Source organism: Pteropus medius, unplaced genomic scaffold (genome assembly GCF_902729225.1).
Source record: "Pteropus medius unplaced genomic scaffold, Ma_sr-lr_union100, whole genome shotgun sequence".
Classification (NCBI taxonomy): domain Eukaryota; kingdom Metazoa; phylum Chordata; class Mammalia; order Chiroptera; family Pteropodidae; genus Pteropus; species Pteropus medius.
Genome location: NW_024344371.1, coordinates 9063370 through 9078374, shown reverse-complemented (window position 1 = coordinate 9078374; position 15005 = coordinate 9063370). Strand labels below are relative to the sequence as shown.

The 15005-nt window shown below is 38.2% G+C and overlaps 1 protein-coding gene across 1 annotated transcript in view; it reads right to left on the bottom strand.

Moving 5' to 3' along the window:
* Positions 1-729: 729 nt before the first annotated feature.
* Positions 730-15005, bottom strand: part of AKAP6 (A-kinase anchoring protein 6) — a 520891-nt gene continuing 506615 nt past the window's right edge. Inside the window, exons 16-17 of the mRNA XM_039870505.1 lie at positions 9535-12953; positions 730-4498 (exon numbers count right to left, since the gene is read on the bottom strand). Of these exons, the coding sequence (XP_039726439.1) occupies positions 9576-12953 (3378 nt within the window). The 3' untranslated portion in view covers positions 730-4498; positions 9535-9575. The remainder of the gene's footprint in view (positions 4499-9534; positions 12954-15005) is intronic.

Here is a 15005-nt window from a genome sequence, read left to right as displayed (position 1 = left end):
AATGTCAGTTATGCAAGACCAAAGAAAAAAGGATAAAGGTGCAGGGTAACCATTCAAGACCAAAAAGACGAAACCTAAAAGCAATGTGTGGTCTTTGTTTGGATCATGGATTAAAACAGAAACAACTGTAAGAGGACATTATTAGGGTATTTGAAGAAATGTGAATATGGATTATCAGATATTGTATCAAGGTTACATTTCTTGGGCATGATAAATGCTGAAGGATTTACAGACTAAGTGTTACGATTTGCAATTTAATTTCAAATGGTGCAATCACACAAAAAAGTGTATGTGTGTTTGAAGCGATGTGAAGCAAATGTGGTAAAATAGTAACAGTAAATGAATCTGACTGATGAGTATGCCAATATGATTGTTCTACTCTTTCAACTTTTATATGTCTAAAATTATTCAAAATAAAAATTGAAAAGAGTATAGAAAAAAAATCATGGTTGAAAATTTACTTGGTTCAAGTTAGAAATATTTGATATATAAAATTATAGTGCTTGAAAAATAATGTAGTCATTGAAATTCTAAAATTACACCAATTTCATTTGGAAATTGAAATAATTTGACTTGTAAGTAATAGCTAAATGATTTGTGTGTTTGTTATTTTCAGCTCATTTGTTCCCAGAAATTATAGCATGGGTAAAAATCTAATCTGGATGAACCAAACACACACAAAAAACGATCAAACTCAGCTTCTCAAAAAACCCCGAATTTAGATTGTTCTGTTGTTGCATAAGATGAATATTTATTCCGTGACCAGAAATCCGAAATATTTTTCCTGTAATTAAAACTTTCAAATACAAAAACACTTCACTTCTTCTAGTTGTCAGATCCAGATAATTCTGCATACTATTTTGCTCACTAGATATTTTAAAATGTAGAGAAACTAGATAGGAAACAAAATTAATGAGTCATCGTTTAATTTGGAGAAATCACTCTATTCAAGGACATCAAAGGCACTTTCACAAGAAAAACTGTAAACCTTTGTAGGCAGAGAAGACGTTTTAGTTGCCTTTGTATCTCTAATGCCAAACACAGTGCCTCACACAAGTAGCCACTCAATGAATGTTTGCTGAATGACTGAATGAATAAATAAATGGAGGGGGGACCCTCCCTGCTTTATATGAAAACAGGTTAGGTTTGATTTGATGTAAGGAAAAGATTCAAGATGACTCTGGCACTGGACTGGACCACTGAAGGAAGTAATGGATTCTTACTTATTTACTTATTTATTTATTGAAATTTACAATAATAGAATAAACATATATCTTGAATATATTTTTAGAGAAAACTTACCACTCAAATGTTCAGATACTTTTCTACATATATGATGATGAAGACAGTTCCTCAGTTTCAAGGATTCTGTTAACATTCAGTTAGATTGAAATGGATCTAAGAATCATGACTTATGAAAGGCTGTCGAGGGAATTAAAGAACAGAAATCATAGCAGCTGGGAGAGGATGAGTAACTGGCCTCAATTATCTTCAGGGTTGCCATTAGAAAGAAAGTGTAGAAATACTCTGAGCAGCTCATCAGGAAAGAATTAGGACCAGTGAGCAAAATTAATGGTGGGGGAAGGGGACACTATACAGATTTTAGTAACCTAACAAATAACATTCTAACGAAGAGACATGCCCAACAGTGAGACAGCTTGCCTTAACAGATAATAAACCACTGTCACTGGAAGTGTGTAGACAGAGTTGGTGTGACCATTTTCAAGGGTGACTGGGGAGGTAGCGCCTACACAGAGCAAGAGATTGAGGCTATTTCATCTCTTCCGACCTGAAAAAGCACTGTTCAATATACCCGAAAGTCATTCTACAAATTCAGTGTTAATACTAAGTATATTAATAAACAAATATTTTCAATACCTCAAGGTCTTCAATGAGTATATCACAGGTAAATAGAACATCGTGGTCTGTTTTTTCTTTGAATGTTTTACCAGTAGATGTAGACTTGGCGTTAATTACCACTGAAGGAAAATTTACATTGTCTCGGCATATAAAAAGATGACATAACTCTGCAGAGCTCCAGAATGCTCTTAGCTATTTCAAAGATGCTAGGTTTGTTCTTTCTCTACATCCGGGACCACTATCCCTGTTATCTTGTTATCCTCCCAAGCCTGGCTTATTTTCTACAGCTGCCTCCTAAAGAGACATTTATCTCTAGTCTCTTCCTCCTGTAATCATCTTGAACATTGCAACTAGATGTCTGCCTAAAACCCCATGTGAACAAATTCCTACCTATTCAAAAGTCTAGAATGATTCATCAATTTAGAAATATGTATGGGAAAGATTGGAAGGGGTATGAAAATACAAATAGTCATTAAAATGGTAGAATTACAGACTAGCATTTTGAAATGTTCTTGGTATGATACTAATAAAGTTTTAGTGATAAATAAGATCAGGTGCAAAACAGACTTAACAAAATTTCCTTACTACCTAGCATATCACATACAAAAGCTCCAACGTGACTTTTAAAAAGACTCTTCATTAAGTCTCTCAATTTACCTTTTCTCCTTCTAACCCTGCAATCAGCTTCACTAGCTTTCTATTGTCTAACTTCCTGCTCTCTTCTAAATCTTTTCTTCTTCCTTTTCTCTTATTGCTGCTTCTGTCTCTGTGCCTCTTTCACCACTTTGCTCTCTTCCTCACCAGCAGGACAACTACTGTTCATTTCATCCGTCGCGTAGGTAAGCTTCCTGAGGGCAGGGCCGTCATTCATTCATCATTGCATTCCCTGCATCTAGAATAGTGCCTTGCAGCTAAAAGGTGTTAATGAACTATCACTTGAATGAATGATTGTCATTTCTATAACTATATGAATCTACAACACTTTCTTTTTGAAATTTGATATAAATTAATTATATATTATGTGTGGTTTTCTAACTGCATTACATCTTTTTGTTTACATGTTTAAGCATATGTCTCTCAAAATAAAATGATAAATGTCATCCATATTACCTAATTCGATACTTCAATTCAACAAATTTTTATTGAATACCTACTGTGTCAGGCACTTTAGTAGGCATTAGAACATAAATTAAAAACTGCATTTAACAAGAGCAGTAAAGACCAAATGGAATATTTCTTAGCTAATTTCCTTTACACAAAATAAATACACTTGAAAAATCTATCATCTAAATCAAAATAATAGTCAAATTTTCTATACTCTTCTATCATCTTTCCATCAAACCTATTCAAAAGAATCATATAAAATAAATATAAGATGTACTAGGTATCCTGAAATCCAACATTAAACCGTTAATGATAAGTAGAAATAAAAAATCTAGGATATGGTTTTACTGGTGTAGGGGAACTGGCATTTAATCATTTGTGTTTCAAGATATTTATAGTAATCAGGAAGATTTTGAAAATTGTGAAGGCTTAATGTGTAGTTTCTAGTTTCAGTAATTTTAAGCCTCTTATGCAATATAGACATTTTGGAAGCTGCTAAATGTTATATATTTTTTTCCAGAACCAGATGCAGTAATTTGGTAAAGGATACAGGTAGAAGAGATCACTAATTTTCCTTTTCCCCTAATAAGCTATGTTTATTATGCCAATTTTAATTACCATGCAATCTAATGGATTTAAGGCTTATATTTTCCACATCACTAGACATCACAAACATGAAAGCATTTTATACTGTCATTATGCATCAATGTTTGTACTTGGTTATACATATATACAGAAATTATTCACACATCTTAACCTTGCTATTTCCTTCTTTCAAACCAACCTAATTTTACCATTAAAGCAGCTTTTTAATAAATGGTATAAGAAATACAGCAAGGCACACTTTTTTAAAAAACTTTTTCTCATTACCACCTCAAGAAGCATAAAAAACAAAACTGTTGTACATAATTTAATAGTAGAATGTCACCAGTTTATAATACACAACACCATATAGTTGTTTCTTGAAGTGCTGCATAGATTATTAGTTTTAAAATAAAATAAATAAAACAGCGCTTTTAAAAATTACTTAATTTTGATAAAAGAACCAGTGTTTCTTCTCTATGCTGCTCAAATCAAATGTTGGCCTTTTAGGTAAAACTCTTTCAATAAACATAGGCATCATACCATTACAAAAACTTCAGATTGAAACATGAAATTGGTCAAGTACTGGGAGGGGTTCATTCCAGACAGGTGAACTTAATGGACCATCAATTTGGTGAGCTGCAGATCTTTAAAGAGCAGATGGGGAAGGGAGGAGGCAAACAGAAAAGTCTTGCTGGAGAGGCAGGGTTGGTAGAGGTAGCTTGGGACAGGAATCCATGGGAGAACAAGCAGCTTTGCTGAACTTCAGAGACAGTCACCTAAAGAGAACCAGTGCACACATCCAGATCACAAGGCTCATGTAGACAAACCGCATTCGGAAGGAAGAGTCATCTTAGGAGAGGCCAGTGTAACAAATGGCAGTGACATGATGGAACGGAGACCAGCCTGGGGTGGGAGTATGAGGCCACCCCTGAGTTGCAGCCAGGCTTATCTACAAGAAACAAAAAAGTGACAGGAAGAAGTTTCAGAAATGTCTGTTTTATTTGCAAAACCCAGACCTTTGAAGAACCACTGGAAGCTGCCATTTTGGGACAACCTGCTAATGTTTTGAAATAGAAAGACACGTAAAATATAAAGTGATTTTAATAGCCCAGAGTTCACATGACTGACAAAAATGTTTCAGAATCGAGGTGAAAACTATATCGATTTTAAAAAGAAGACATGGTCGTAAAGAAAACAAGAAAAATAATCGTTTGACATTTCCTCTGGATCTCATCTACTCTTGCCTGTGAACTCGGTTTCAAACACTCGACAGCCTCAAATCACTACGAAAATGCGAGGCTGCTGATGCCAAGCAATGCAGCAAAGTATCAACAGTGATATACAGACTGAGAACCTAGGCCCTCAGATTTAACCCTCCCCATCAATGACAATATGTGCAACAGTGGAAATGAACAACTCCTCTATTACATAGTGGTGAAATATTGATAACAGTGTGATAACCCCAAATGTTCCAGCCCCTTGACTATAAAAGGATATAACTGGGACATCTAGCTCAAATACAAATGCATTTCATTTAAGGTACAGACAGCATTGTGCAAATGAGAATGATTCAATTATGTCTGTACATTTGATGGCTCATATACAAACCTGTTCCAAACTCAGTTGGTTCAGCCTATTTCTAAATGGCTAAAATCAACCTGTTGAATGGGAAGAACAATTAAATTCCAGGTTTAGGCAATGTAGAATGCAATTACTTTAGGTCCTCTGACCAGCTCTCAGATAAAGCAGGCTTTTGCTTCTCTGGATTTAAGCTGAGTTCCGAAGTCTGATGTCAGGTTGCTTTATCGTCCTTTTAGAACTAAACACTCTCATTCTGTCTTGCTCTCTCTTTCTCAATAATCTTGCAAACTGTTTAAGAGCCAGAAAGTCTTTCACTAATATGGTTTGGCTGGAGCCACAGGAAGTTGAGGAGAGAAGGCAAGTTTAAGAACAGGGAGAGACAGGCAGGAACAGATGGGATGAAATTCGGTATAGCAAAATAATGCAGTCACTCAAGAAAGAGCATGGTGCATTGTTCAAATGCAGAGAACATGACTCATTTGAAATCTGGACACTGAGTAGGGAAGCCTTAGGTGAGGCAAATCTGGTCTTTAAATGCTGGTATTTAAACTCTCTCGGAATAATCAATTCTTTCAACGTGGCCCACTTGAAAAGGGGCAGGCCAAATTGGCTGAGACACAGAACTGAGCTCTGTGTGTGTGTATGTGTTATGGGTGTTGCCCAATAAAATCTTCATTATTTAGCATGGCAGGGCTAGTCATTCAGAAATATTGGATAATTAAAAGAAAATACTTCGCATCTACCAGAACCTTGATTTATTAAAGTAATTTTAAAAGTAAATTTGATAAGATTACACCTGTATCATTTAGTGAAAAATGAATATACTATCACCAAGAGTACTTTCTTAAATGTGCTTGGCCAGCTTTGGGTCATATTAAACACTAAGTGTTAATCCCATCAATAGAATGAAAATGTATGGTGTGTACATGAGAAATGTTTGCCTTTACAGCTCTCTTAGTTTGTAAAAACTGAGCAGCAGCACTTTTTACTGCATATGTGTATACTCGAGCATACATAAATACAAGTAATTGCCTAAAATCCAAAATCTAACTATCACCTTTGCAGAAGAGTAAAGTAAGAAACGCAATGGAGCTAAAAGTTCTAAAGGAAATAATACGTATCCTAAGTAAATACTGCCCCCCCAACATGTACACACACACACACACACACACGAGTAAAACAAAACTGAAAACCAGAGGAAGTCAAAAGGAAAAAATAAAAAGTACACTCTGGCTGCATGCAATGAGTTAAATTTTTATACCACAGGATTTATCCTGCATGAAGTTTAGGGTTAAATCATTCACCAAAGATCAGAGGCTTATGATGAGGATTATGAAGAAATAACTGTCAGAATACAGCAAAAAGATTAGTGCAAAGTACATCTCTTAGGCAGGTCCTAGGAGGCACTCCAGACATACATTATGTGCTTCCTCCAAATTAGGCAGAAATATCTGGATCTATCCAGTTACCTTTCCTTTGATGTGATTTGCTGTAACTGACCTCTCTATTTTTGTAGAAACATGACACATAAATGAAAATACTGAAAAGCACAGCAGTGTGCCTGGAAATTGGTGCAAATGCATACTGTGTTAGATCATGTTAAAACTTCTCAACAATTTCAGTGGGTTTTTAATTAGAACACAGTCAATGAGAAACCTTTACAAAAATTTTTGAAAAAATTTTACTGTTGTAGATTGTATTGCTATTCTAAGTTACAGCTCTTCTAGAGGAAATTACAATAATTTCATCATTTGAGAATTTATTTCTGAAAAAGAAAAAACAGTGAGTTGAATTTTAAACTTTTGGTGAATTTTATTATCCTATTAAAAAGAGCACTCCAAATGATGGTTTTCAAATAGGTTAAAAAGTAGAGCTTTTTCTTTTTCTTTTTTGAATCTTGCGGGAAGAACAATGACAACAACTAAGCTTTTATAGACATGAAACCTCATATTTACCAAATAATTTTCCTATGTATCCCTGACATTTAACACTGAAGTCATGTCAACATTTTGAGATTAAATAACTTGTCCTGGCCAGTAGTATTTTAACAATGTGTAAATCTTTATACCCAGGTACCCGTACTAATGACTGGCAAAAAATTTAGGCATCCAGATGTTTTGTGTACATGCTACTGAAAAAAAAAACAAAACAAAACTGATTAAGACTAGTAAATATGGCTATTTAAATGGCCCTAGGCTGATAACGAGTCACTTGGGGGCGATGTGAGTTCTGCAGAAGTAAAATCTGGCTGCTTCTCCCATTGCCTGGGATAGGGCCAGGCACTGCATCGCGGGGGCTCAACAAAATATTGCTGACTGGCAGGCAGGCTGGCTGATAGTTTTACACAGTCCCTGCCTGTAAAATGTGAGGGTTATACAGATCCATCAGCGCATTCGCTTCCCGAAGTCAAAAGATGGAGCTGCTTACAATTTACATTTCATTTCAATCCTATGTGCATGTAAAGGAGAGAAGAAATCCTCGGAGTATTAAAAAGGGAGGAGTGCATCCTGGAGGTTTCTCCAGTGCCAGAGCTTCTGGAGCTCTGGATCATCACGACTGGTGACTTGAGGGTCACAGTCACATGATGTCATGTTCAGAATGGTGTTGCTTTCAAGCCTTTATCCCCTTTCAGAGAACAGAAATCAGCCAGGCTCTACCAGTCCTTCTGCGGAGGTTGGCAGAGCCAACAGTACAACTGTTTCTCACAGAACTTGTTTTGAAACAGCTTCTAGAATTGCAGTTATTCTCCCCTAATGGTCAGTTTTACTGCATACTGATGGAGAATGTGATTATAGGGTGGACAATGTTTCACAGAAAATACATTTCTCTCTCTCCTACTTTTGTTCTCACTTGCAGCCAATTGTAAATAGAATCTGAAACTTAGAAAATTAGTTGAGCTATATTAGTAAGTAGGATGCCTTTCTCCAATTTTGCATACCGAGTTTATTTTTAGGGTATATATATGGTATAGATTCCCCCCTCACTCCTCATTTCTAGCAGCTCTACACAGAATCACACATTTTAATGAGCCTAGGGCACAGGTGTTGCAGGAAAAAAAATAATGATGTTTGCCATTCATCTTTCAAATTAAATAATGTGTTTTTAAATAGTAACTTTTTTCATAATACATTATGGGAACAACATTTATCTGTCACATTTTAAAAGATGTATTTGTAATAAATGTAAATTACTTTTAGAAAATCAGTAATTAGGCTCATCAAAAAATAAACAATCTGCCACAAAAAAGATAATCTTTAGCATAGTTAAGTATAATAACTGTTATTTGAATAAGTTAACAAATTAGGGTAGATTGCTTCTGTAATTCATTTCCTATAGCACAAGTTTAGGTTATAGCATTAAGCTTCTGGAGTGGGGGTGGAGATGGCATTCGGCACCTCTCACTTTGGTGAAATAGAAAGTCTCACATTCAAAAGCTCAAATTTTCTTTAAACTTGATTGAGAAAGTACATTTATCACTGGGGCTTACGAATGGGAAATAACAGAATTTTTGTGTCACTCTTAGAACCAGATCAACATCTCAGAATTATCAATCAATAGCTGTCTTATTAAATATGAGTAGAATGACTTTCTTAAAAAATTTGATGAAAATTAGCCTGTCACTTTCAGGCAAAATTAGAATATTCTGTTTTTATCAAACGTCATTAACTTGTCCTGTATTCTTTCCGCGTTTGCTTTTTGGGCCTGTGTCTCAGTCTGTGTGTGGATAAGTAAGAGCCTCTTCTTTAACATCAACTTTCCCCTCCTGTTTGAATCCTCAGACTTGGCCGTGATTAGGAGTTGTGACAGCACAGCCTTCCACTGGGAAACAAATGTGACGATAGTTAGTTTAGACAGAAACATAAAAGGAAGGCCCAGATCAGGAGAAGCAGCCTTTAACCTAATCATTGTTCATCTTCAGGCACTGAAAGGAGCGGGCGGCTCTGTGTGCAGGAAACTGAAGTGGGGAGCGTTGTCATTGTGCATGCATTTTGATCAGAGGGGATGAATTGCAATTTGGAGAACCATTTTCTCTTCCCTTGATAGAAGAATTTGAGGCCATAAATTACTTGGCTACTTCCTCAAATTTTGTATTCTTCTTGCCAGAATGATGTAATAAGATGTCTACAAATGTCATTTGTGACTTTTTCCCCCATTTGCTCCACAGTTACTTGCATTGTTGGGAGTATTTCTTCCATCTAAACGTCTTACTCAGATAAATATTTGCCATGACCCAGTCACTCTGACTAGTCTTTTTTCCTATCATGGCTTTGTTGACTCAAACTCATATTTTAAGTATGTGTGAGTGTGTGTGTGTGTGTGTGTGTGTGTGTGTGTGTGTATTATGCATATAATATATATGCTAAAATATTAAATATATATTAAAAACACAAGAACTATACATACCTTTCAATGAGATGATTTTCATGCTTGGAGAGGGTTACATTCTACCTATGCATATTTATATGTCGTTCTTCATCAAGGTTTAGAAGATTTTCTTCACAGGTTAAAGTTTTGGGGTTGGGACACAATGCAGCCTTGTCATTTGGCTGCTTTGCCTTTGAGGAGAGTCCTGGAACTCTAGAGTTGTCTGAAGCAGCATTACGTTCTTCTGGCATTCCAGACTCACCTGGGTATTTCGAACTTTCTTTTTCACTAGCCAGCCTTGAAAGATTAGTTGAGTCTGAGCTTTCTGCACAGACACTGGAAGCTTGGGGTATACCACCCACTTCCTTTCCAACGTCAGATTCTTTCTGAGGGAGAGGACTTGAAAGAATCACTATGTCTGCATTATCAGCTAAGAGAGAAATATCACTGGACCTAGAAGAGCCTGCTACTGCTTGTAACGGCATTGCAGCCTCGCCGGGAACTGTGGGTTCATTTGGAAGAACGCTGGAGGAGGAGGGCACATCTCCGTCGGGGTCATCCTCGACACAGGCCTCGAAGAAGCATTCGATGTCCTCCTTGTCTTCCAGGCCAGAGTCAGTAACGTCCAGTGGCAAAGGAGTGTTGCTCTTCTCTTCCATGTAATTGGTGACCTCCCCACAATCACTGTCATGAGATGAGAGGGATAAGTAGGAATAAAAGTCCCCTTTTCTCAGCTGGATGGGCCGGTGAGAATGTTCCAACACTTTCTCCTTGATTTGCGTTAATGAAGTAGGAGTAGCTGCCTCATTTTCAGGTTGAGATTTACTTTTTAGGGCAGTTGAAGCCATGTCAATGATTTCCTTAACAAAGTCACGTACTGAAGAATCTTCGGCATCCTTTTGCTGGAAAGCATCTGGCTCACAGTCACAACAGGAAATGTCGCTGATAGAGGCATTGTCCTCTGTGTCATTTTGCTCAGGTGCTGGGCAGCAACCAGCAGATTTTCCAGCCATACTTGGTGCATCATTAGGTGAAGACTTCGGTACATCAGAGTCCTGACTGTTGATAAGTCTGGTTTCTGAAGGCCGTGCTTGGCAAGACTTCTCGGTGGGAGGAGAAGCAGCCCTTTGATTTTCAAAGTAGTGGTGGTTTTGACATTTCTTTGGAAGATGTTTAACAGTTTGGAGGGCAAATTCCTTTCCAACCATGTCTGAATCATCTAAGCTATCCATACATGCTTTACACTTACAATGCTCACTCTCTGAAATCCTCTTCCTGGTTGAACCAAGGTTTTCTGATTCCTTTGAAATTCCATTAAGTTTGTCCTTCTGTCTTTCTGGAGTACTTTCAATATTGCCATTTTCCATGTCAGCCACATATGGATCTTTACTAACTTTGAAAATATTTTTCTTGTTTTCACCTTTCGTCCCTAACTCATGGGTATGGGATAAATTCTTACCATTTCCATTATTTTCCGAGAGATGTTTTATGGAGCCATTTAGAAGGGCCTCGATGTTCAGGGTATCGGCGGGATTGGTCATGTCACTACTACCTACACCCTTACTGCACTTTATTTCATCACTGAGATTACACTTTCTCTTATCTCTTGTCAAGGAAAACTTTGGTCTAATCCAGGTCTGCAGTTCATTCTTTATATAGTCCAGCCCTGACATCAAGTTGCATTCTTCATAAATTTCATCGTCTGTTGCAATACTGGAGTCGTCATCTTCATCTTTGATGCACAGCTCTTCTTCTGTCAAGGTGAGGGTAGAGCTGGAGAGGAGGTCACTGTCATCTTCATCATCAGTGCAAGCAGAGGTGCAAGAGACATTAACGATCATGCTGACATTGACGTCACTTTCATCAGCCACTGAACGAGTCAGGCGCTTCCTGAATGACGCGTTTGATTCCGGGACCTTGTTCTTGTGTAACGCAATATCTTCTGAACAAAGAGAGAGCTCATCACTGCTGCTAAGTTCTGTAAGAGATGCGGGCGAGTCTTCATTGATAGAAGATGCTATGTCCAATGACAGCTGGCCAGTAAAGGACATCTTTTGGGAACTGCTTTGGAGAGTGATATCAGAAACACTTCGCTTTATCTTTTGCTCTGAGGGGCTCTGGATATTCTCCAAACGATTCAGGAGATCTAATGTCCTTTTACTCAGTTCACCAACTGAGCCACTGCTCACGCTTATGTCTCCAGAGCTGTGACAGCTAAAAAGATCTTCATTGCTTTTACAGGATGTCAACCAACTTTCTAAAGAAGTACTTCGCTGGAGGCTGTCGCTGCCATTTTTAAAGATGCCCGATCCAAAGAAATCACCCCCCGGAGAAAGGGACTCAATAGATGAGCTATGAGATAAAAGGGAGAGCTGTTTGGCATTCTGCATGCCAGTGAATGTCTTCTCTGCATCACCACTTTTATATGAATTGCGATCCATTTCGTAGGATGTGTGTGCCAAAATCCTTTCATGGAGGGCTGCATCTGGTTGTAACTCTGTAGCCTGATGTTTAGATTTACAGGATTTTTTATCGAAATAAAAACCATGAAGCAGGGGATCCTCCACATGTGCTTTTTCACTTTGTGACTGTTTCATTATCACTGGTAATTTGAGTTTTGAGCCTTGGAGGTACGAGTAATCATAAAATGTAAACACATCATGTTTTCCTTGTAATTCTTCTCCCAAACAATCAGGGGTATGTTTGGTAACACTGTTTAAATCTCCGACTTTTCCATTTATACAACCCACTAGTGAAATGGACGACTGAGAGCTATTAGGAGGCTTAACGCATTCATCCTCATCTTTAAATTTTTGCTTTACCACGTTAACTGAATCTCCCGTTTGTGGGTCCAGATGTTCAGTTTCAGGGTTACTTGGGGACCCATCTACCGAATTCAGCAAGCACATTTCCGAATTGGTAGTGGTTTCGGTGTCTCCTTCACTGACGATTCCACTCTCACTGCCCGAGTTCTGGCTCATGTCTCCTCCGTGGCATGGGCAGGGCTTCGCCAAACTGGAACCCCCTAGAAGATCTGGCAAAGATTTGGTAGATGAAAATGAAGAGTCTTTACTGAGACTCTTAGTTAAAACACTAGGCTGTGGCATGCTGGTGAACTTTGGATTGCTTTTCAGGAACGGCAGGTGCTTGTCTTCATAGAGCTCCACATTGTGGAGGCTGTATACCTGGTAAATGTGTGGACTGGAGGGGGCGGTAATGCTTGAGGCATACTGAGAACCCCCATCGTCGCCTGCCTCTTCTTCGTAACCAGGGTCTTCACTACCTGCCTCTTCAAGTTTTAAGGAAGGCATGACAGGTTGGGGTTCTTGATCGAGGTCATTTGATTCTTCATTCAAACTAATTAACTTGTTACTTATATCAGTTTCATCCCATTCTAGGGCATCCTCACTGGTCCCATTAAGGTCCATCAAGCCAGGATCAATCACATTCAAAGTCTCCTGTGTAGGAGGAAGAAAAGAAGAATTAAGGAACACAAGCATGAAAATGTTATCCTTTAAAAATCTCTTGGAAGAGTCAGAAAATAAATTTGCCCCAAGCATAGATTTGAAACACAGCATAATTATCAGCTCTATTCCTCTCTGGAATAACATCCAAAATTATTGAAATAGGCTTTTCTATCAATAGTAATTTGTCACTGAAGGCAATAACATAGATTAAAATGTAAGATTATTACAGTCAAAGTGTAATTTATGGAATTAACCGTTTCCTATTGATTCATCTACACTTTTAGCCTTGAATGGAGTGAAGATAAAACTGTCAGGTAAATGAAGATAAAAAGAAAAGAATAGCCCACGACATCTCTTAAGGTATATTCGGTCTGATACTGTTTTAGTTCTAAAATCCATAGAGGAATACTATTTGTAGCCGCATATGACAAACCGCCTCTTGCCTCTATTCCTGGATTCTCCACTTGAGGCAGTTTTTGCCTAGGGAAATAGAATAGAGCCGTAGCCACCTGTAGAGCTATTCATGGTTCAGAGGCTGTCCCATGTCCATCCTTTCCTCTGCCTTCCCCTTCAGGGCAATGCCTCTTTAGAATTGGGCCCAGCTCTCCATCAGACCCAAGATGAACAACACTTGATTGGTTCCCTCACCTACATCTTCCTGGACCCTGAATCACAGGTGCCAGGGCTCCAGGGCAGTCCCTTAATCACAGTTCTCTGAGTTCCTTTTTTCCTCCATCTCTGTGAAAGACATTCCACTTTGTCCCTTGTTGACTTGTTTCACCATTGTCAGCCCTGCCCCTTATCTCTTACAGGTAGGAAACTCCCCTTCTAGCCCACCTCTGGCCCTAGAATAACAACTATCTGAAGACTTTCCTGACTCCCAGGGAAGTAGTCCAGATTCTCTCACGCTGCTCTCTGCCTGAACAGTTGGGACCCTGGATCTTTGCTTGGACTTCTTGGTTTTAACTCTGTTTAGGTAGAGCTTGACTCATTCTGGGGTGTAGTAGCTGAATGGACTCCTGGACTCTGTCCAGATTCCTTCACCATCCTCACTTGCTGTCCAGCTGTCTGGATTCATGCTAGAGCCAAGAGAGGTGATATAGGTACTGCAGGCCCTGCCAGGCTCAATGACAGAAGAAACTCAGAACTTTGCAGTTCAGCTTCTGCTTATGCAGGGTAGCCAGGCAGAAGAGCATGACTCTAGAACTATGCAGAGTCACTGAAGTACTGATTTTGCTGCTGACCTGCATGGCCTTGGGCAAGTTGCTTAACCTATCTGAGCACCAGGCTCCTCACCTCACTTGATAAAGAGGGCTAGTGTTATCTAACTTTGAAGAAAATTCTGAGTACTAAACAAGCTAATGCAAGTGAAGGGCTGAGAAAGCAGTCAGTATAAGGTAGCCATAATTCTTAATGCATATAGAATTGCTCTAGAGTGGCCATACGGCAATTCATAAAGGGTTCTTCCTGCCTATCTCATGCTCTCCTTTTCATCATCCCTTTCAATTTGCTCTTAAAACCACGAGGGATTCATGACAGGGTAGGTAGAGAGAAGTGTCATAAAGTATAACAGGTCAGCATATTTGCATTACAATTCAGATTTAACAGTCTGGTTGAAAAACAAGCCATAATGACTTATTCCTCAGTAGTGAGAAAAGGGTTTCACCAGCAACACAATTAGCAGAACTTTCTTAAATCTGAAATCTTCCTAAAACTAATATTCAAAGGATACCACACAAACCCATTAAGTATAAAATACCCACTGGAACTTTATTATACTGGATATGTAAGAGATTAAGTTTAAAAGAGTCCAGTTACAAAGTAAACATTAATTAAGAGATATTTTTAAATTTTATAACAAATCTTTCCTGCTGCCGATGTTATAGCAGTTAATTTATTTTTTAGTATACCCACAGTCATCACACTCGCTTAGGTATGTAGTACGTTCACTGTGATGAATTTTTATTAGAATTTCTGTTTATTCTTTGCTTGCTGATAAAGACAGGACTAATGACCGGTTAGCATGGCTAATGAATGTTAAAA